This window comes from Rhizophagus irregularis, chromosome 6, assembly GCF_026210795.1.
Source record: "Rhizophagus irregularis chromosome 6, complete sequence".
In the NCBI taxonomy this organism is placed as follows: Eukaryota; Fungi; Glomeromycota; class Glomeromycetes; order Glomerales; family Glomeraceae; genus Rhizophagus; species Rhizophagus irregularis.
Genome location: NC_089434.1, coordinates 557,249 through 578,932, shown reverse-complemented (window position 1 = coordinate 578,932; position 21,684 = coordinate 557,249). Strand labels below are relative to the sequence as shown.

At 26.0% G+C, this 21,684-nt stretch overlaps 3 protein-coding genes across 4 annotated transcripts; 1 reads left to right on the top strand and 2 right to left on the bottom strand.

The window, feature by feature from the left end:
* Positions 1-1,077: 1,077 nt before the first annotated feature.
* On the bottom strand, positions 1,078-2,500 carry OCT59_025898 (uncharacterized protein; the record flags this gene model as incomplete). The annotated part of the gene is made up of 7 exons (XM_066142800.1): positions 1,078-1,147; positions 1,224-1,323; positions 1,394-1,426; positions 1,494-1,529; positions 1,606-1,689; positions 1,757-1,966; positions 2,230-2,500. 7 exons carry the CDS (start codon positions 2,498-2,500, stop codon positions 1,078-1,080), a joined length of 804 nt encoding a protein of 267 aa, XP_065992377.1.
* A 4,337-nt stretch (positions 2,501-6,837) lies between these two features.
* OCT59_025897 (uncharacterized protein) lies at positions 6,838-8,027 on the bottom strand (the record flags this gene model as incomplete). 2 transcript variants are annotated; one of them, XM_066142799.1, is made up of 2 exons in its annotated part: positions 6,838-7,596; positions 7,806-8,027. In XM_066142799.1, 2 exons carry the CDS (start codon positions 8,025-8,027, stop codon positions 6,838-6,840), a joined length of 981 nt encoding a protein of 326 aa, XP_065992376.1. The 2 variants fall into 2 exon arrangements, with proteins under 2 accessions (XP_065992376.1, XP_065992375.1); XM_066142798.1 differs by lacking the exon at positions 6,838-7,596 and having other exon boundaries at positions 7,764-8,027.
* Positions 8,028-19,657: 11,630 nt separating this feature from the next.
* On the top strand, positions 19,658-21,238 carry OCT59_025896 (uncharacterized protein; the record flags this gene model as incomplete). The annotated part of the gene is made up of 1 exon (XM_025331864.1): positions 19,658-21,238. The coding sequence occupies one exon, from the start codon at positions 19,658-19,660 to the stop codon at positions 21,236-21,238; it is 1,581 nt and encodes a 526-aa protein (XP_025180954.1).
* Between the last annotated feature and the right edge of the window lie 446 nt (positions 21,239-21,684).

The window sequence follows — 21,684 nt, the reverse complement described above, 5'->3', positions numbered from 1 at the left end:
TGAGGCTGAAATTATCTCTGGCTCTCATGTTGGCAGCCGTGTTTTTATCCCTCGAATGACACTAAGCCCTTCTGACAGCAACTTGCCTTTTATTCTGAACTGACGTCAGTTTCCCATTCGTGTGGCTTTTTCTCTAACTATTAACAAAGCTCAGGGTCAAACCTTAAGCCGTGTTGGTCTTTATTTGCCGCAACCGGTTTTTTCTCATGGCCAACTGTATGTTGCTTTGTCGAGAATTACTTCATATCAGAACATTAAAGTTCTTATAGACAACGGTTGTGTGAAATCTCAGAAAGGATGGACAAGGAATGTGGTTTATAAGGAAGTTTTTGCTTAGAATTTTGTATGTGTTTGCATAATATTGTAATATAAACTTTTTACTCTTCTCTTTTACGATAATTTGCAAAGAAATAAATTATTTATTGTGTAAAAAGTGAGCCCATGTATGAATTTGTACAAGTTAAAACGAATTTTTTTTTTCATTCTTTGATTATCTTTGTCATGTGTATGTATGAAGATTATCATTGTCATGTGTATACTATGTATACGAATTTTTTTTTAGTTACGTTTATTGTTTCAATTTATTGATTTTTGTACCACCCGAATCGAATCACCCGATGCGAAGCAGCGGGCTACAACTAGTATTACTTTATTTTTTTATTTTTTTATTTTTTTACTAACGTCGGTACGCTCGGAATGCATTTTAGTCAAATGTAATCGCCTTTTCAAGTTTAAGTAATGTTGTTCGGCGATGTCGAATCTACCTGCACGTAAATTTTCATAGTAATCGGAGCAATACTTATGGAGTACTAATAATTTTCGCACTTTCAATTATTGCCGTATATTATCAAAATACAATGTTTCATTGATAATATATCCTGATATATCCCGATATTTTACTGATTTTTATGTGTATTGTATATTATTATTTATTAATAAACATCATTTATTTATTTTATTTGCTTAAAACTAGATATTTATTATATGTGTTACATTAATATTTTATCTTTCTAAATTATAAATGTTGTTAATGGTTTGGAACATTTTTCCAGTTGGTTCGATTCCAACAAAAAACTTCTAATACGTCTCAGATGTCTTTGATATCTCATCGCGTCTAATGTCATTTGCGTTTCCTATCCAAAAAACGCTACAAAAATAAGAAGGCATTATTAGTTTTGTTTAATGGCACCATTATCACCCAATTTAATAAAAAACCTACGTACCATAATAAAATCCTAGAAAACAAAGTAAATAATGGGGTTAGTACTACCATTAAAACCATCACATAATTATCCAAAAAATTTATTGACACCATCCAAAAATCTAAAAAAAATAAAAAAAGGCATTAATATTATTAAACAATACACCATTAAACACCATGCAAAGGATCTACCATGAAGAATGTTGTTTAAAATTATCTGGGAATCTAAAAATAAAAAAAGGGATGTTAATGTAGTTTAATAACGTCACCATTAACACCCACACAAATAAACCTACCATGAATAATTGTCCAAGAATCATCCATAAACCTAAAAAAAGAAGAAATAAAAGCCTTTCCAAAATACAGAAATCAAGTGGCAAATTTTACTTTCTTTTTAGATTTACTTTTAGTCAGTTGTGATGGTATAGGAGTAGCGGGAGTAGTAGAATGAGAACGAAGTTGACGAGTTTTAATGGTATAATTCTCTTCTAATAAAATTTTTAATTAAAGAAATAATATATAATAATAGTTGAAAGATATAATATTGAAATATACCTTTTAGTTCCATATACTTTTTACCCAACATTCTCTGTTCTTTTCGCTGCTTCGTTAATTCATCTTCAAGGTCTAATATTTTTGATCGTGCAATAGTCAGATCATCTTCCAGCTGAGACCTTAGTTTAATACTGTCATGAAGGGAGTCTTGTGCCTCATTAAGTTGTTTCTGAATATGATTAAGATGACGACAACAACTTTCAAGTTCCTCTGAATTAAATTAAAAAAAAATATATGTATATATGTGTATATGATAATAATTGGATAGTTAGTTCGAGAACTAAGTGGATAAAGTCGATAGTTTAGAAAAGATCTGCAGAAGGTAAAATCCTTTTAAGAACTGGACACTGGAAATATGAATACTCCGTCTACAGGTAATGAACCGTCAAGAACCATGCCCTGAGAATACGAATATACTGTCTGCAGGCAACCTCTTTTAAGATCATTTAGTAAACCTTGCGTACAATACCCACCTTCAAGAAGTTGAACCTTTGGTTTTCTGGCAGCTTTCAAAGCCTTCAAGCGATTTTTAGATTTTCGGTTAGAGGTGGCAGAACGTCGACAGCATTTCTTATTTGATGCAGCAGCAGTAGTAGAAGGACGAGCAGCAGTAGAAGGACGAGCAGCAGTAGAAGGACGAGCAGCAGTAGAAGGACGAGCAGCAGTAGAAGGACGAGCAGCAGTAGTAGAAGGACGAGCAGCAATTAAAGCAGAAGTGGTGGTAAATTTCCTAGTGGCAACCATTTTGAGAAGGAACAAATAGATGTGTAGTAAAGGTGTAGTGAAGGAAAATTTTGAAAAATATTAAGTAAAAACAAGAAAGGAAGGAAAAATGAAGATACTTATATAATGAAGAGATGTGACGCGTAAACATGTAAAAATTAGCAAAACAAATAAAAGGATAAATGTTACATGAGGGAAAATTCTGGAAAAGGAAAATCATATCAGAAAAATTATTTTCAGAACAAAGGAAAATAGTCTAAAAATAGTAATACTCGATAAGTTAATTTAAGGAGTTAAAATAATAAAATTAATAAGTCGCGACCATTAATTTATTTTTAGAAATAATTAGGATTATTTAATTTTAAAAATTAAGATACTGATTTCAATAATTTAACCTATAATTGTAAATTATGTAAAATAATGAAAGGAACTTTTAAAGCCCCAATAATAGAAATCTATCAAATGAATTTATAAGGAGAGATTTGTAAGAACACAAAATTTGAGCGCGAGGGATGTCTGTAGTATCACAAATTAGTAGTAGGTAGATCACTTATAATTGGCGAGATAGAATCCAAAATCATTTGCTTATTGATCATAGTAAAAAATTTTGATTTTAATGTGACCTTTATATGTATTGTTCGGGGTCCTGATGCAGCTATCCAGTTATTTTCAGTTTTTGTAATTACAAATTTTTTTTAAATGAATATTATTCCTTTTTCAGTCAGTCATTTTTTTTTCCATCATTGTAATTCTTTTATTTATTTAGTATTTTTAATAATTTTTTTATCACTATAAAAATTTGTTTTTAAATTTTCTATTAATAAAAGTGTTAATGACGATAATTATGATGATAGTGAGGAATAATAATAATGAGAAATAATTACAATAGTTAATCCAATGAGAATTAATTCTAATATCATGTGATTTAAATAATGATACTATTTAGGAAATAAATGATGTAATTATGCAGGGCAAAATATTCGTGATCAAAGTCCAGTTAACATATAATTATGCAGGCAATGCAGGCAATTGTAATTTTATATTATATTTTAAAACATTGCAATTTAATTAAGGAATAAGGATAAGCATATTATATTTTAAAAATAGTGCAATTTAATTAAGGAATAAGGATAAGCATATTATATTAGAATCAATAAGTTTTAAGGACTTCGTTAATTAAATTTATTACATTAGATCAATAAATTTTAAGAACTGCATTACAAAAAAAAATTTAGAACTGCGTTAATTAAATTTATTACATTAGAATCAAAACTGTGTTTATTTTGTTACAAATACTTTAATTATGTAGAATGTTATTATGTTCATCAGTTCATGTTTTAAACATTATAACGAATTTTAAAATTATTATAAATATTATGAAATTTGAATTTTTTTTTCGCAATTCAAAACCAAATTGTATTTTAATTTTCAAATTGTATTTAATTTTCAAGTTACAAAAAAATCATAAAAAATAAAAAATGGCAGCATTAGTACCTTTTGTTCCACCGCCACCACCAGTATTCCAATGGACGATTAATGCTGCTAGGCAGTTAATTGCGGAGCGAAGAAACTTACATCAGCAATTCGAAAGAATTGCAAACCGCTACTATGTTAATGCATGGACAATAATAGCAAATAGGGTGTTCGCTGCAACGGGATTTGCAGCGACACCCAGGCAGTGCTATACAAAATGGAATGCCCTCAAACGAGGTTATGAAAACCTCAGTAGAATAATAAATAATAATGATGACGGCATTCCTATTACAAGCCCAAATAGTTTCGATAGAGCGTGTTTTGCCGATATGAACGATGAATTCTGGTTACAAACCGGTAATTATTATTAATTATTATTTTAAATTAATTTTATTTAGGCAATTCATTCAATTCATTAATATTTTTATTGGATTTTAGATCTGTTTAGACGAGAGTATCGACAGCGGCATGCTGCGCATGATCGACGTCGATATGAATATAGATTGCGAAGGGAAAGAAGGAGGTCGCGATCTAGGTCTCGATCAAGGTCTCGATCAAGAAGTAGATCAAGAAGTAGAGATAGAAGACGAGATAGAGGTAGAGATAGAAGACGGGACAGAAGTAGAGATAGAAGAAGAGGTAGAAGCAGGTCCCCACATAGAAGATAATTTTAATTTTTATTATATTTTTAATCGTATATTTTATTAGTTTAATATTAAATATTATAAAATAAATATTTACATACAAAAAATCATATTGTCTTTATTCTTATAAATTGTTTAAATGCTGAAACTCTAATTAAATCATATAGAAAGTATTGCCGAAACCCTCTAGTTTCGGCAAGCAACCTTATTTATTAAGTAATATTAAATAAAAATTTAAATTTTAAAAATACATTAAAGAATGTAAATTTATTTGCAATTCAGTATAGTATGATCATAAAAAATATAAATTACTCCACTGCATTTTCATGAAAATTGGATTTTAACTGCTAAACAACTTTTAATTAATAAAAGAAGTCGATTTCCTTTGACCAAAATGTTCAAAATACGTTCTGAAGTGACAAAACAGAAAAAATAAAATTCATGAATGAGTACCGTTGTGAAAAACGTGAATAACCCTTCAAGTATTAACTGTACCTTCATGAAAATTAATATCCAAGCAGATTATGACCCACTGAAAAACTTTCAATTAATATAAGAAGTCAATTTACTTTGACTAAAATGCTCAAAATATGCTCTGAAGTGACAAAACGGAAAAAATAAAATTCGTGAATGAGTATCGTTGTGAAAAACGTGAATAACCCTTCAAGTATTAACTGTACCTTCATGAAAATTAATATCCAAGCAGATTATGACCCACTGAAAAACTTTCAATTAATATAAGAAGTCAATTTACTTTGACTAAAATGCTCAAAATACGCTCTGAAGTGACAAAACGGAAAAAATAAAATTCGTGTTGTGAAAAACGTGAATAATTCTTCAAGTATTAACTGTACCTTCGTGAAAATTAATATCCAAGTAGATTATCACCTGCTGAACAACATTCAATTAATATAAGAAGTCAATTTACTTTGTCTAAAGTGCTCAAAATACGCTCTGAAGTGATAAAATGGAAAAAATAAAATTCGTGAATGAGTACCGTTGTGAAAAACGTGAATAACTCTTCAAGTATTAACTGTACCTTCATGAAAACCAATATTCGAACAGATTATTACTCGCTGAACAACTTTCAATTAATATAAGAAGTCGATTTACTTTGACTAAAGTGCCGAAAATACGCTCTAAAGTGATAAAATAGAAAAAATAAAATTCCATTGTGAAAAACGTGAATAACTCTTCAAGTATTAACTGTACCTTCATGAAAATTAATATCCAAGCAGATTTTGACCCGCCAAAAAACTTTCAATTAATATAAGAAGTTGATTTACTTTGACTAAACTGCCCAAAATACGCTCTGAAGGTAAAAAAAATTTTGTAACTTAGTACTATTATGTAAAAATGTAAATAACTCCAAAAATATTAACTGTGCTTTCATGTAGATTAATATCTTAACAGCTTCAAACTTGCTGAACTACTTTCAATTAAAGAGCAAGATTTACTTTGGCCAAAATGCTCAAACCATAATTTGAAATATGTGTAAACAAACTATAATATTTGTTTATATTTAAATTCTGAGTTATTTAATTTAAATGTGTTTGTTTATATTTAAGGAAAAAAAATAAAATTTTACTTCTATTTTATTAGGTTTTTGTAAACGAAAAGACAAAAAAATAATCAGCTGAAAAAATAAAAAAATTCTTTGTTAATAACCGTAATACGTGATCACATGTTGCAATATTAAAATCGGAAATCCTATATTTAAATTGGTAATACGTATTACATATATGACCGATAGGCCAAATTATATCTCCTGCTATTACAATTGTAAAATTGTAAAATAATATTAAAATTATGAATAAATTAAAAGTAAATTGGCAAAAATTCTAACCTGTATTAAGCAGTATTAAGAAAATTTTTTGATAAATTTAGATTAGATTTATGTGTAGCATAAATAATTATGTTAACGTGTACATTAATTAGTTACGAAATCACTCGTTATAAAAAGATTTATTTTTTTTAATAAAATTAAACCATTATATCATAATTTCAGATCATAAATTTTATGTTTTTATTATATATAAGAAAATATATGTATATTCTTTTTTTAAAAGAAGTGAAACAAATTATTATAGAAAAAAAATATTTTTTTAACAAAAAAATGTGGATCCTTGTGAATAATACTAAATTTTCTGTTACTAATTTCTTTAAGATTTAATTTCTATAATTTATGGAAATGATTTTTGACATATTTTCTTATTATTTGTATAATACGCAAAATAATTTTTATTTCTTTCCGCGTCCTCCACGACCTCCTTTTTTATTATAACTTCTTTTCAGTTTAATAGGTTGATCAATTTCACCATCACACAAATCAGATAATTGGCGTTTTTTAGTTTTATTAGCATTAATAGGCGTATTATCATCTATCATAACCAGGTCTATAGGAGATTGATTTGTTCCTACTGTATCTTCTTTGTCTGAATCATTATCACTTTCTTCTTCATATGCATTTTCTATTTCTGTGGTATTTGAATCCGATTTTGGGGTAATATGTGTTTTTACTGGTAAATTAGGAGTTGATTTATTCCTCCTTTGAGCAAATGTGTTGGTGGTTGATCTTTGTGGTGAGGGTTGGTAATTGTTACTTGAAGTTGAAGTACAAAATCGAACATCATAATCGATCAACTTTGCATCTATCTGTACGTATGTTGTTGATCCGTCTGTATAAATTGCCTCAAGAAATCCAGCGACGAAAAAATTGGCAAATTCACTCCATTTATCAGAAAGATATTCAAGCCATTTTGATTCACTTGAATATCCAATCTCAAAATTAATGTAACGTGCAGCAGAATGAAATGGTGAATAGATCAACGATTTGGTTTTAACAAAATTCATATTATTTGATGTTGACAATGGTTCACAAGCAGAAGTAGTGATATGAACGAACGGCTTTGTTGATGGAATTTTTTCAGGTTCCCATTTCAAACGTTCTCCATTACGTCCTAATTGAGGTTCTAGCACACATGCCGCTTCAACTAAGAGCTGTTTATATGAAAAAGACAAATGAAAATATTATATTTGTAATTAATATTAAAAAAATTATTTAAATTATTATCATTTTTATAAATTTTTATAATTATTATTATTAGATTATTATCATTTTTATAATTATTATTATTAAGTAAATTATAAAATTATTATTAAAATTATTATATGTCATTATTCCTTAGATACATACAAAAATTACTTACCATTAATTTATTGTCATCAATAGTGAACTTTCCACCAAAATGGACTAAGTCCCCTTCTTTAAACGCCTCATTATAATCGTGCAGCGCGTTTGAAAACTGTTTGAATCCAAAAACAGGATTTTCATTGGAAACTTTCTCACGATAGATAGCGTCCCCAAATGCTGTGTGAGAGGATTCTCTTAAACGTACTACAAGTGTGATAACTGACAGAGTAGCGGTCATTTTTTTTAATTTTTTTGATAAAAAAAAATTGAAAGATTTTATATTATTTTGAGTGTAGAGAAAAAAACACCTGCAAACTATCTATAAATGTGAATAAAGCATTACAGATTTTTATATAATTGGTAAAGTACAAGATGAAAAAACTTGATTATCATAATTAATTGTATCACTTCAAGAAAGGGGGCCAGCGTAAAATCTACTCAATTTTGCCAGATTTTCTAAAAGGTTTTTGAAAAATCTGGTAAATTTTTTAAATCTTGAATAATTTTGGACATTTTACTGCAGATTGTAGTATTTTTCAGAAGATTTTCGGAATTTTTCTAAAACTTTTTGTACACTGAAGGGAACTCATCCATTAAAATTCCAATGGTGCATTATCCTCATAATCAAATTCTATAATCCCAAAAGTGTTAAATATCAAAATTTTATAATCCATAAGACAAATTATTGTCAAAATTTAATTAACACAAGGATCTTATTAGCAGGATTAACTGGTTAAAACTGTTTTGACCATAAATATATCAGTAATTCTGATCAGATTTACTTAATGCTGCCTAGAGACTTAGTAATTCAGTTATATGTTTTCAAACTCAAAATTTAATACCGAATTTTTTCCTATTTATTAATAATGGTAGTGATTCAAATAGTCTTTTTTCAACTAAATGTATTAGCGTTAGTAAAATCGAAAATTGGTACAATTTTAAGTAAAAAAAAATTTTAAATATTTTTCATATTAACTGGTTAAGGTTTTTTTGGATGGTTCTAACCTCTACTTATTATTTATTTTATTTATTTTATTTTTTTTATAGAGAGAAATTGTCATAATACATGTATTATTTTGAAATTAACATTTTAAAAATTAAATTGAAAAACTATAATTTATTAATTAACGATAAAACGTTTTTTGTTAAAATTATTTAAAAATTTTTTAAATTATAGCGAAAATGCTACAACAGTAAATAATATTATAATAGCGAAATTGATCAGCAAACAAATGAAAACATGCAAATATTAAATGATGTCTCAATTTAACAGGTATTTTCAGTGGCACAGGAAGAGTTTTTGCGAAAAGTTGGCATTAGAAGTTTTTTTCATTGTCATTGTCATTGACATTGACATTGACATTGACATTGACATTGACATTGACATTGTCATTGTCATTGTCATTGTCATTTACATATAAAGTTATATAAGATTAATTTGAGAGTTTTTTACCAAAAAGGAAATTTTTTTATAAAAAGAGAAATGATTTTCAATTTCGAGGCAATTCAGCAGGTGTTTTAATAACAAATTGAGAAATGATTTCCATAGAAAATCTCGTGACAAAATTTATAATAAATTTAAAAATAAATGATCAACAAATGATCAATAAAATCGTTACTAGTTTTATAAAAAACGCCCAATAATATCTTTTTATTGTTTTAAATAAATAAAATTTTATTTTAAATTTTGTTTTAAATTTTATTTTTATTGGTATTATTTAAGCTATATCATAATTTATGATTTCAAATTTCCAAGAAGATTTCTTCTTTTCACATATGGGATTAAATACTAAATAACAATATATTTTGTTTGGAAACAAAAAAAAATAATTAATAATCGAAATAATCTAAAAATTTAGTCTATTTAATTCATTAATGATCTAACAAGATGGATAAAACTTTGAATTATGGATCATTATGGTAATTATGCACTTTTTTTTTGGCAAAAAATCCTTTCATGCATCATATAATAATAATTCTCTAAATAATGTTAATTGAAATTAAAGAAATCAATCTTAATATGTATGTAAAATCATATTAATGTTTTAATAGGTGGAATCGGTCTGTCTGTCTGTCACAGACACATACATGTACTATGTGTATGGCCAATGATATTTTGAAAAATGGAAGATTTAGTTCTTAATTAAATTAATTGGTATATATAATACAGGAACTGATATTAGTTATAATTATAATTGTTCAAATACTTTAACACAATTATATTTTATTATGTTGATTTAAATATATAATTTAGTGCAATTCGAAAAGTGGGATATAGAAGTATAAAAGACATTCTTAAATATATAGTACCTAAGCTTATTAGTGATGGTGTATTACACGTCCTAGTCGTCCTATCATTATTATTTAAGTATTTCTGGCGATGGAAATAATGTGGGCCAAAAAGTAAAACACGTGATGGTTACAGGTGTAATTATAAGAAAAATTTGCATTTTCATGACAAACATTTTACAATTATTTTATATCCTGCTGGTAAGTGGTAACGAAGATTATGATTCATTAAAAAAAAGTAATGAAATGTTTTAAAAGAACTGCATGAATTGGAAGGAAAATGCGAAAGTGGAATGTCATCCTTCGTTGTGAAAATAGAACCATTTATTTTACGTATAACACTAATAATAATAACATTCATGTTTTCCCAAATCCCAAAAAATTTACATTTGATAATATCTGAATATTTATTTAACGAAAAAAAGCTTAACTTGTTTTATTAATCATGTTTCAATTTTCGGTTATTCCACCCTTTTGATGTGGTTACCGTAGCCTATCCGAACATTGATTTTAAGATCTTTTTTCAGTTTTTTTTTCACTGCAGACTGGATCATTTTTTTCGACTGGATCATTTTTTATTTAACAATACTTTTCTTTCAATTTTTTTTAGACCGTATCATTTTTTTTAATACTATTTTTTTTTTAATATCATTTTGTTTCGGTTTCTTTTTTTATACCAGATTTTTTTTAATATTATTTTTTTTTTACCAAGATTTTAATAGTTTTTCTTTCCAATTTTTTTTTAAAACTGAATTTTTAATATTTTTCATCCCAGTTTTTTTCTCTTTATAGGGTGGTCGATTATAGAGATATCTGATTGTAATAATCTATATTAATAATTTTTATGTAATTTATTATTTATTTTATCCATTTTTTTATTTCGTCTTTAGGCTTAGATCTACTGATCTAGATCAATGATCAGATCATTAAAGTACAATTATTTTTTATTTTCTAGAACTTCTAGAAGCAATAGATTTCACCAACTAAACCTAGGTACTCATTTATATTAGCTTGCTTTCTACATGTTTAATTTACTTTATTTTAATAATTCGTTCTTATAGATAAAAACAATTAAAGATAAAAAAAGGAAGAAAATTCACTGGTCGGATTGACGCTACAGTCATACAGTAAGCGTGATTTTTATTTTAATAATTTTTCTTATTATTTTACTAGTTTTTTTTTCCATTTTTTCTTTTTTTCGTTCTTTCACCTCTTAGGTTTGGATCGGCGATATAATTAAAATAAAATATTTTTTATTGAATAACTAGAATATGCGATTTGCTGGGGGACTTCGTCCCCCAAATATAACATTTATAATTAAAAAAATTCTTTGATATAAATAAATTGAATTGTTACTGAATAATAAAATTTTATTATAATTAGACCCTATAAAAAATCATGTTTTAATAAGATTTATACAATTTTTTCTTAAAAATAATGTATCTAAACTATATATAAGGATATAGGAAAATGCACAATTCCATATCACAAAAATGCACCATTTGTATGATTGACCATAATTTATACTGAATTTATATTGATTTGATCAAAGAAATTACATAATTTGAGCATAAAATTTACAAGAATTGGTCAATGAATTTACTGCTTAAATTATAATTATTAATATTAGTTGCATTTATATGAATTTAATTTTAAATAATAATATTTTATTAAATTATTAAATCAAATAGTATCATGTGATTATAATTAGCCAATAATATAAATTAATTTTTATAATTTAAAATAATGACATAAGCTGTAATAAGTGTTCTACAGCTACAAAAAAATGAAATCTTATGAAAACTAATATTCAAGTAGTTTCAACTTGCCTGAACAACTTTCAATTAATAAATAAAGTTGATTTCATTTGCCCAAAGTGGAAATATTACGCTATAAATTAAAAACAGAAAAGAGAGTTAATATCATCAAGAAAAATGCAATTTTCTCTGAGCACTACACCTACATTCATGAAAATTAATATTCAAGTGGTTTCAACCTGCCTGAACAACTTTCATTTAATAAATAAAGTTGATTTCATTTGTCTAAAGTGGAAATATTACGCTCTAAATTAAAAAACAGAAAAGAGAGTTAATATCATCAAGAAAAATGCAATTTTCTCTAAGCACTACACCTACATTCATGAAAATTAATATTCAAGTTGTTTTAACCTGCCTGAACAACTTTCAATTAATAAATAAAGTTGATTTCATTTGTCTAAAGTGGAAATATTACGCTCTAAGTTAAAAAAACAGAAAAGAGAGTTAATATCATCAAGAAAAATGCAATTTTCTCTAAGCACTACACCTACATTCATGAAAATTAATATTCAAGTAGTTTCAACCTGCCTGAACAACTTTCAATTAATAAATAAAGTTGATTTCATTTGTCTAAAGTGGAAATATTACGCTCTAGATTAAAACACAAAAAAGAGAGTTAATATCATCAAGAAAAATGCAATTTTCTCTAAGCACTACACCCAATAAAAAGTTTATGTTGGGTTTTTGTAAAAAAAACGTAAGATAAGTTAATATAACAAATTTAGTACAATTATGAGCATCCATTTGTACAATATCTGTAATGTTTTCGTATGGTATTTGAAATAAATTTGTTATAAACATGCATTATTTTTATATAGTATTTGAAAGTAATTTATTATAAATTTGCAATAGACTTGCACTTTATATGGTTTATTCTTCTAAATTTAAAATATAATAATCTATTAAACTCGCTTTTTTTTTGGCTTGTGCTATTGACCAGAGGTGGCAATGCTGATGTCTGAAATTATGTTTTCAATGTTATTCAAAATTCTAATATTGTAGTAGGCTATGTACTTATTATACCAGTAATTTTACAGCTGACATATTCGAAGATTTTGTGATAAACTATCAAGAATAATATACACATGTATAGAATCCATAAGAGAGGTGCTGGTAGGAGGGTTATCTGTTTGAGAAGGGGAAGCTGTATCAACCAAAGAGTTAGGGTTGGTTTCGGAAGTGATAAAAGTGTTAGTAATCGTATTAAGGAGGATGAGGAGCTGTAGAGTTATTGTCAGCATCATAGAGTCATTAGTGCGGGCTCTACATCAAACTTGAAAAGGATATGGAAAATTCTAGCAAATTAGAACTTTATGAACTAATAAAATTAAACAAATTAAAGCAATTTGTACCTTACCATTATGAACTTCTAACCAATTAAGGGAGTTTGGTTAACTTTAAAAGGTACAGTTGCTAGAATTGGCTCTTATCCCGCCTAAGTCTCTTAAGGAAATGGTTACTTCTAAGGTTATAGGTATGGAGTTCCGATCCAAAACCACATTCTGAAAAAAAAAATTACTTTGGAAAGATGCTTTGATATGAATATAGAGATAAATGTGATTAATCAAAAGTGATTATGAAGATTTTGACATTGAAGCTGATGATTAATATGAAGTTAAAAATTTTAATAAAATTCATATTAAAACGTGTCTTAAAACATAAGCAATAAAAGTTATAAATAAAATTATTTAAATAGTACATACCTCAAAAAAAAATTTTTATATTCATATTGGTGTATCAATTTTCGGATTATGTCATATATGTCGTTATAAAAAATAGAAATTATGGAAGGGATGAAATGAATCTATGAAAAAGGAAAATGAGATGTGTAAGATATTTAAAAAAATAAAAAAAAAGATGTGTGAAAAGAGAAAGTAAGTCGCATTAAAGGGGAGGAATAAAACAAGACGCGTAAAAAAGGGAGGAATAAAACAAGACACGTAAAAAAGGGAGAAATAAAATAAAGACGCGTAAAGTAAGAAGAATAGAATCAAGATGTTTAAAAAGGGGAGGAATAAAATCAAGAAAATCAAGACGCGTAAAAAAAGGAGAAATAAAATAAAGACACGTAAAGAAAGAAGAAATAAATCAAGATATTTAAAAAAGGAATAAAATCAAAAAATCAAGACGCATAAAAAAAAGAGAAATAAAATAAAGAAATGTAAAATAAAAAGGGAAAATAAAACAAGATATACAAATAAGAGAAATAGAGAAATAAACAAAACATGTAAGAAGGGAGAATAGATACTTAAAAAAGATAAAAACGCGTAAAAAAGGAGAATAGAAAGCAGGGAATAAGATAACATAAGAAAAAGGAAAGAATAGTATAATGCATAAAAGAATACGGTAATAAGATGCATAAGATGCACAAAGTAAGGGTGATAGAGATGTGTAAATAAATATTTGTTATTTACGTACTTCAAATTAAATGAAGTATATCATTACTATTTTAAGTTAAGTATTCCAAGTTTACCGAACTTCAATCTAAAATTGAAGTAAACAAAATAAAATTTTTTTTAAGAACTTTTTCTTTAACACAAATTTCAAACAAATTTAGAAATCATACAAATTTTGTTTATTAAATGTCATAAATTTTAATAAATCTTACAATAATTATACGTTTAAACTTTATAAAAAAATAAAAAATGTTTAAATATAACAAATACTATACGAAAATTAGACAATTATTACAAAAACTAAACAAAAACCATATGAATTTTATACGAAGACTTTTTACTGGGCACCTACATTCATGAAAATTAATATTCAAGTTGTTTTAACCTGCCTGAACAACTTTCAATTAATAAATAAAGTTGATTTCATTTGTCTAAAGTGGAAATATTACGCTCTAAGTTAAAAAACAGAAAAGAGAGTTAATATCATCAAGAAAAATGCAATTTTCTCTGAGCACTACACCTACATTCATGAAAATTAATATTCAAGTAGTTTCAACCTGCCTGAACAACTTTCAATTAATAAATAAAGTTGATTTCATTTGTCTAAAGTGGAAATATTACGCTCTAAATTAAAAAAACAGAAAAGAGAGTTAATATCATCAAGAAAAATGCAATTTTCTCTAAGCACTACACCTACATTCATGAAAATTAATGTTCAAGTTGTTTCAACCTGCCTGAACAACTTTCAATTAATAAATAAAGTTGATTTCATTTGTCTAGAGTGGAAATATTACGCTCTAAATTAAAACACAAAAAAGAGAGTTAATATCATCAAGAAAAATGCAATTTTCTCTAAGCACTACATCTACATTCATGAAAATTAATATTCAAATGGTTTCAACCTGCCTGAACAACTTTCAATTAATAAATAAAGTTGATTTCATTTGTCTAAAGTCGAAATATTACGCTCTAAGTTAAAAAACAGAAAAGAGAGTTAATATCATCAAGAAAAATGCAATTTTCTATGAGCACTACACCTACATTCATGAAAATTAATATTCAAGTAGTTTCAACCTGCCTGAACAACTTTCATTTAATAAATAAAGTTGATTTCATTTGCCCAAAGTGGAAATATTACGCTCTAAATTAAAAAACAGAAAAGAGAGTTAATATCATCAAGAAATGCAATTTTCTCTAAGCACTATACCTATATTCATGAAAATTAATAGTCAAGTGGTTTCAACATGCCTGAACAACTTTTAATTAATAAATGAAGTTGATTTCATTTGGCCAAAGTGGAGATTATAGTATATTTGGAAAAAGAAGTTTAATTTAAAAAAATTTTATATAAAAAATAAATGTAATATAAAAATTAAGAACTGAGATGATAAAAATTTGAAAATGACCTGACATAAATTTTTAATTAATTTTTTCATTAATTATAAATTCAAGTAGTTTAAAAATAAAAATAGTAAGAAAAAATATTTTTTATGAAATATCACATTATTTTCTAAAAGAAATACACTTAAATACACTTATAAATTTAATTTGTGATTATGTAATATCCAAATATTTAATCTTACAAATAGAAAAAAATGTAAAAAAATTTATAAAAAAAGAAAAATTTTTGAAAAAAATTTTCGTCTAACACTTTTTTATTTTGATTATCACAAGATCTACATGATCATCTACACGTTTCAATTTTTTTAACGAAAAAGAAATATATTTGAATCTATTTTTATTGAAAATCAATAAAGATCAACAAAATCAAATACAAATATAAAACTTATTGTTTGATGCCTCAAGTTAATATGTAGCGAAAGTGGCACAAAAATGAATATTTTGTAATTTTATTTTAATGATATCAAAGAAGCAATATTGCAATAACAACGTCTATAGCTATATAGCTATTGCAATTGCAATTGCAATAGCAATTGCAATTAGCAATATATATAGCTATATAAAATTGATTCAAAAAAGTTCACATTGAGCATTTCCGAAATTATGAAAAAATGCATGTAGATCGTATGACAAACTACAAATTAAGCGAAAAAGTGAATAAATTTGGAAGATGATCGTCAGAAATTTATCATCCAAAAGCATACTATCGCTAAATATGCATTGTATAGCTTTTTTAGTTATAATATTACATAATTTTTTTTTTATTTTAAGTTACTTATTCTAAGTTCTAATTTATCTAAATATAAAACAAAAATTTTATATTGATTTAAACTCATTTAATCCTGTTGCAACGCAACAAGCTACAGCTAGTAAAACATTAAATAAATATTTGGTCATAATAAGGAAAAAACGATTCTGCAAAATTTCTAGATATTTCTTTGCATTAATATTCTTCCTACAGTAATAATCATTATTATTGGACCGCATCCCAAAACTATTACACCGGAAATGACTTACTTAACTATAGGTAAACGATAACTAACATTATATTTTTCTTTAGGACTGCATCAAGTCCAATGGTGAAAGTTGTTTTGAAATAAAGATATCAAGATTAATTGCTCCAAACTACAATTTTCTATTCATTTTCCAGTTTTCCCGGATGTTTGAGAAAATTTTATTCTGAAACTAAGGTTTTCTAACTCCAGTATGCCAATTCATAAAGATTATGGCGGATAGTAGTGATGCTTGCGGATTTCAAATCCATTTCATTGAACTTTGATGGTTCGACTAAGATGTATAATTATTAATGTTAATCAATTTTATTTTTTTTACTTGCCAACAACGTCACGCACTGTACTCCTTGGTGGATTTAAAGTTTACGAACCTTTGTAAAGACCAGTAAATTCAAAAAAAGTAAGCTTACAAGTTTTTAGCATTTTTAAGCAAAAAAAAAAGTATTAAAAGACAAAAGAATCTTTTTTTTGAAAAAAATCAATCCAGCATAAATTTTAATCTTAAAAAAAAAAATTTCAAATTTCTGTCTTATCGATATTAATTTAAAGATGAGGTATTTGTTGAAATTATTGATTCGTTGACCACACATCGTATTTGTTTCATTATAATGCATCGTGTTTTTCTAAAATTCCGTTTAATAAAATATTCTCAAATTTACCAAATTCCTACTTAAAGAGTAATTTAATTATTTTAATTAGTTTAAATTTCTCTATACGCGTCTTATAGTTATAAGTAAATATGCATGTCACTATTAAATTCAACTATCCTATGTCTAATATCAAAATCAAAAAATTGAATGTATCAATAAAAAAAAATAATAAATCAAAACAGAACTTGTCTAAATAAAAAAAATAAAAAAAAAGAATGAGAATTGCTTACTGTAAAAGTAATATAAAACATTCATAAATCCAAAATAAATTATGAACAATCATCCGTTAATTACAATAGAAATAATGAAAAAAATAAATTATCAATTGGTTTTCTTCAACTTTCACCCAGTTTTAATAATAAAAAATATTTCAAAAAAGTCTTTAAAAACAACTTTGAAAGCTAAAAATTATATGTTTTTAATGTAAATAATGCAATACAGAAAATAAATTTTAAATTTTCCTATATTTTAAGGTGTAAATCTGACGCGCGTACATAGTAAACTCTTATTCTGCTTTTCAAGTATTTTTTCAGAATATCATGTGACTTTTATTGTCCGGAGCGAAGGACAATATATGTCTACGCACTATGAAAAAAAATCGATCACGTGAAATTCTCTGTCCGCCACGTGATCGTCGCTCAATGAAATCGCAAATTTTAGTTTTTCGTTCCGGAGTCCAGACTTACAACGGTTCACGTTTTCTAGTAGGGTTGGATCGGTCCGGTCCGGTCTGGTCCGGTCCCAAAAAGACCGGTCTTTCAACCTGGACCGGACTGGACCGGGACCGGACTGATTTAAATTCAAGAAATTTTGTCCCCATGATTTTAAGACCTCTAAAACATTAAAGAACGTTGCGAAACATTTTTTAACATGTAATTTAACAAATAAACAACGTTTCGCAACGTTTTTTAATTATTTTAATAGAAAATGTTGCGAAAACGTTTTTTATTAATAAGTTCATAAAAAAAAACGTTTTTCGCAAACGTTTTTAATTATTTTAACAAACAACGTTGTGAAAACGTTTTTATTAAGTAATTAACGTTTTGCAGCATTTTTTATTAAGTAATTTAATAAAAAAACGTTTTCGCATGTTTTTTTAATTATTTTATTAATAGGAAACATTACAAAAACGTTTTTTATTAATAATTTCACGAAAAAAAGGTTTTCGCACATTTTTTTAATAAAAAACGTTGCGAAAATGTTAAAAACCGAACTGATAGTCGGTTTTGGCAAAAACCGTGTCCTAGAAGTACATGAGCACAAAAATTTGGCTCATTTTTATTGGATATTAATAATATAAGATCGGTCCCGGTCCGGACCGGTCCTCAGATCTCGGACCGAAGACCGTGAAGACCGGTCCCAAGACCGACGCAGGACCGGTCTTTGCTAGGACCGATCCAACCCTATTTTCTAGTTTATAGTTAATATGTTCTAGCATGAAATCGGCAAATTTAGCCCCAAATTTTGTTAGTGATGCAGTGCTGATTTTAGACGAATAGGCAATTAAATAAATTTTATTGCTACATGATCATATGACGCATATTTGCAGAAAATTTTAATTTTGCAGATCATTATTAATGAACTAGCCATATGTATTGTTTTGAAATTATAAAATTTTCTTTTTAAGAACAAGAGACAAAAAAATTTGGATATAACTTTTTAAATCGCCGGTTCAAATTTGAAGAAGTTGTCCATTTGCTATATGTGGGATCAAAAAATAATAATTATTTTTTTTTGAATGGACTTAGTAAAATGCTTTAATTATTCTTTAATTATTTCAAAATAGGAGAGTGTGGCTCATTTGTATTATATGATATATACTATATAATATTTTGATTGGCTAATTTTATTCAAGTTTGTTCAACCTTATATTGCATAGTTTTATTTTATTTCTTTTTTGGTGATATCTATCTAGTATAGATATTTTTGTTATTTCCCATTTCCACCAGAAGAATGTTGTCTTAGGAAGACTTTTCATGCATTAGTTCTTATGCCCTACTTGTAGAAATTGTTTTATATAGTTTCTTGTAGACTGTACTAATGACGGTTCTTTTTGTGATAAAAATAAAAATTATTGTTCAACGTATGATCAGCAGTGTAACACATCAATACATCAATAAATGTTTTACATACAATATGTCATACGTCACACACGTCAGCAATTACGGCATTCTAATTTATCCACAGTTCGTGTCGCAGTATTATAAAATGTACAACCATATGACTTCTAAAATTGGGCTTATAATACTGTAATAACTAACATAACTCCGATACTCGTATTTTCTTCCTAAAATTTCTTAAGATGTCATTGCCTTATTTAATAGATGATTGTGTTTATGATATTTTACAATACCTTCAAAATGATGGAACAACTTTATTTAACTGTTTATTAGTTAATAGATTTTGGTGTAAAACGGCAATTCCTTTACTTTATACAAATCCTTTTGTAATAATATCCAAAAAAAAATACATGATAATCTCAACCATAATTTTATGTTTTAATAAAGAAGAAATTTTACAATTAAAGAATCAATTAGGAATAAATCAAATTAATAATAATAATAATAATATTGATTATGAAGAACATAAACCATTATTTGAATATTTAAAATATTTAGAAGATTACAATCACTCTAAAATAAAGTCTTTTATTATTATGTTTATAAATTATAATTTAGGTTTATCGATATTTACAGATAAAATGTATGAAGATATTATTCCAATATTTCATCAATCAATTTTACGTCAAAGTAGAAATATTAAACAATTAGATATTTCATTACATTTATTTTATAAACAAGGTTTTAAAAATTTTAATGTTCAAAACTTTATTTCAAATTTAACAAAATTAAAATCATTAAGTTTATCATTAGATGATATCATTAATAATGAAATTAAACAAGAATTTTTAGGAAATATAACTAATAATAGTTTAAATTTGAGTAAATTGATAATTAAGCTTACTCAAACTCGAGGGTCAGTCAATTCCAAAAATACTATATGGGAAAATCTTTACAAAATTATTCAAGGGAAAAACAAACTTAAAATATTTAAGATATGGAATTGTTATTCTTTATTAAATAATATTATTTTATCCTTAGAATTTCAAAAGCATTCTTTAGTTCATATTGAATTTATAAGATCAAACTTTATTAACGTTAATTTAAAAAGGTTTAATAATTTATATAATTTAGAATATTTAATATTTAAATCTTGTGAAGGTATATTATTAAATCAATGTGAGATTTTAAATTTTGCTTCATTTAAGCTCAAGGAATTATCATTTATACGTAATAGATGGAATGATGATGTCACATCTTTAATGATCAAATATCTAGGAGAATCATTACAAAGATTATTAATTGAAAATCCTACAATTCAACTTATTGAAAATATATCAATGTATTGTTCAAATCTTATTTTTTTAGAAATAAGAATTTATTTATATATTGATTTATCAGTATTAGAATTTTTAAAAAATTTAAGAATAAGAATATTAAATATTAATATTTCTTATAATATTGATAAATTTTTTATAAATTTAGCAAATAATATACCTATTAATATTAATAAAATTACTTTTACTATTCGTCTTCGTGAATCAATCAATTTTTTAAAACTTGAGGAATTTTTAGAAAATTGTCATAATAATTTTGAAATAATTAATTTAAAACATATTATTGAATTTAAATTACTTAAAATTATTTTAAATTATATTGAAAAAAGTAATAATAGTTTAAAAATTCTTGGTGTGATGAAATTGAATAAAAAATTGAATGATGAGGAATTAAAATTATTAAATAGGATTAAAGATAAAGGAGTTGAAATAATGGAATTTAATAGTATTCATGATGTTCATAAGATGTATAATATTAGTATTTAATATTTAGTAAATGAAGGGTTTATAGTATAGTGTTTATTTGATTTTATATTTAGATTTAGGGTTTATTTTATTTATTTATTTATTTATTATTTTTTTTTTGTTGAAAAATAAAAATTTTTTATGATCCGAATACCCGGATTTTGATTAATTGAATATCTAGTTTGATTTGATTTTTTAAAATAAAAAATCCGATTTTTATTTTAATGTACAGTACACATGAGTAACATGACACATTCTGTTGGTTTGGTGGTGAATCAATCCAGATAAACTCGCGAATGTCGCTTCTTACTATCCTGGCGGCTATCCGGATAATATCCATATATCTGTATTATCCAGCCATGATATCCTCTGGAGTAATTAATTTTAACAATCTAGAATTACACAAAGAATCCATTTAAAAATATATATTATATATATATTTTTTTTGATCAATAATAAAAGTACTT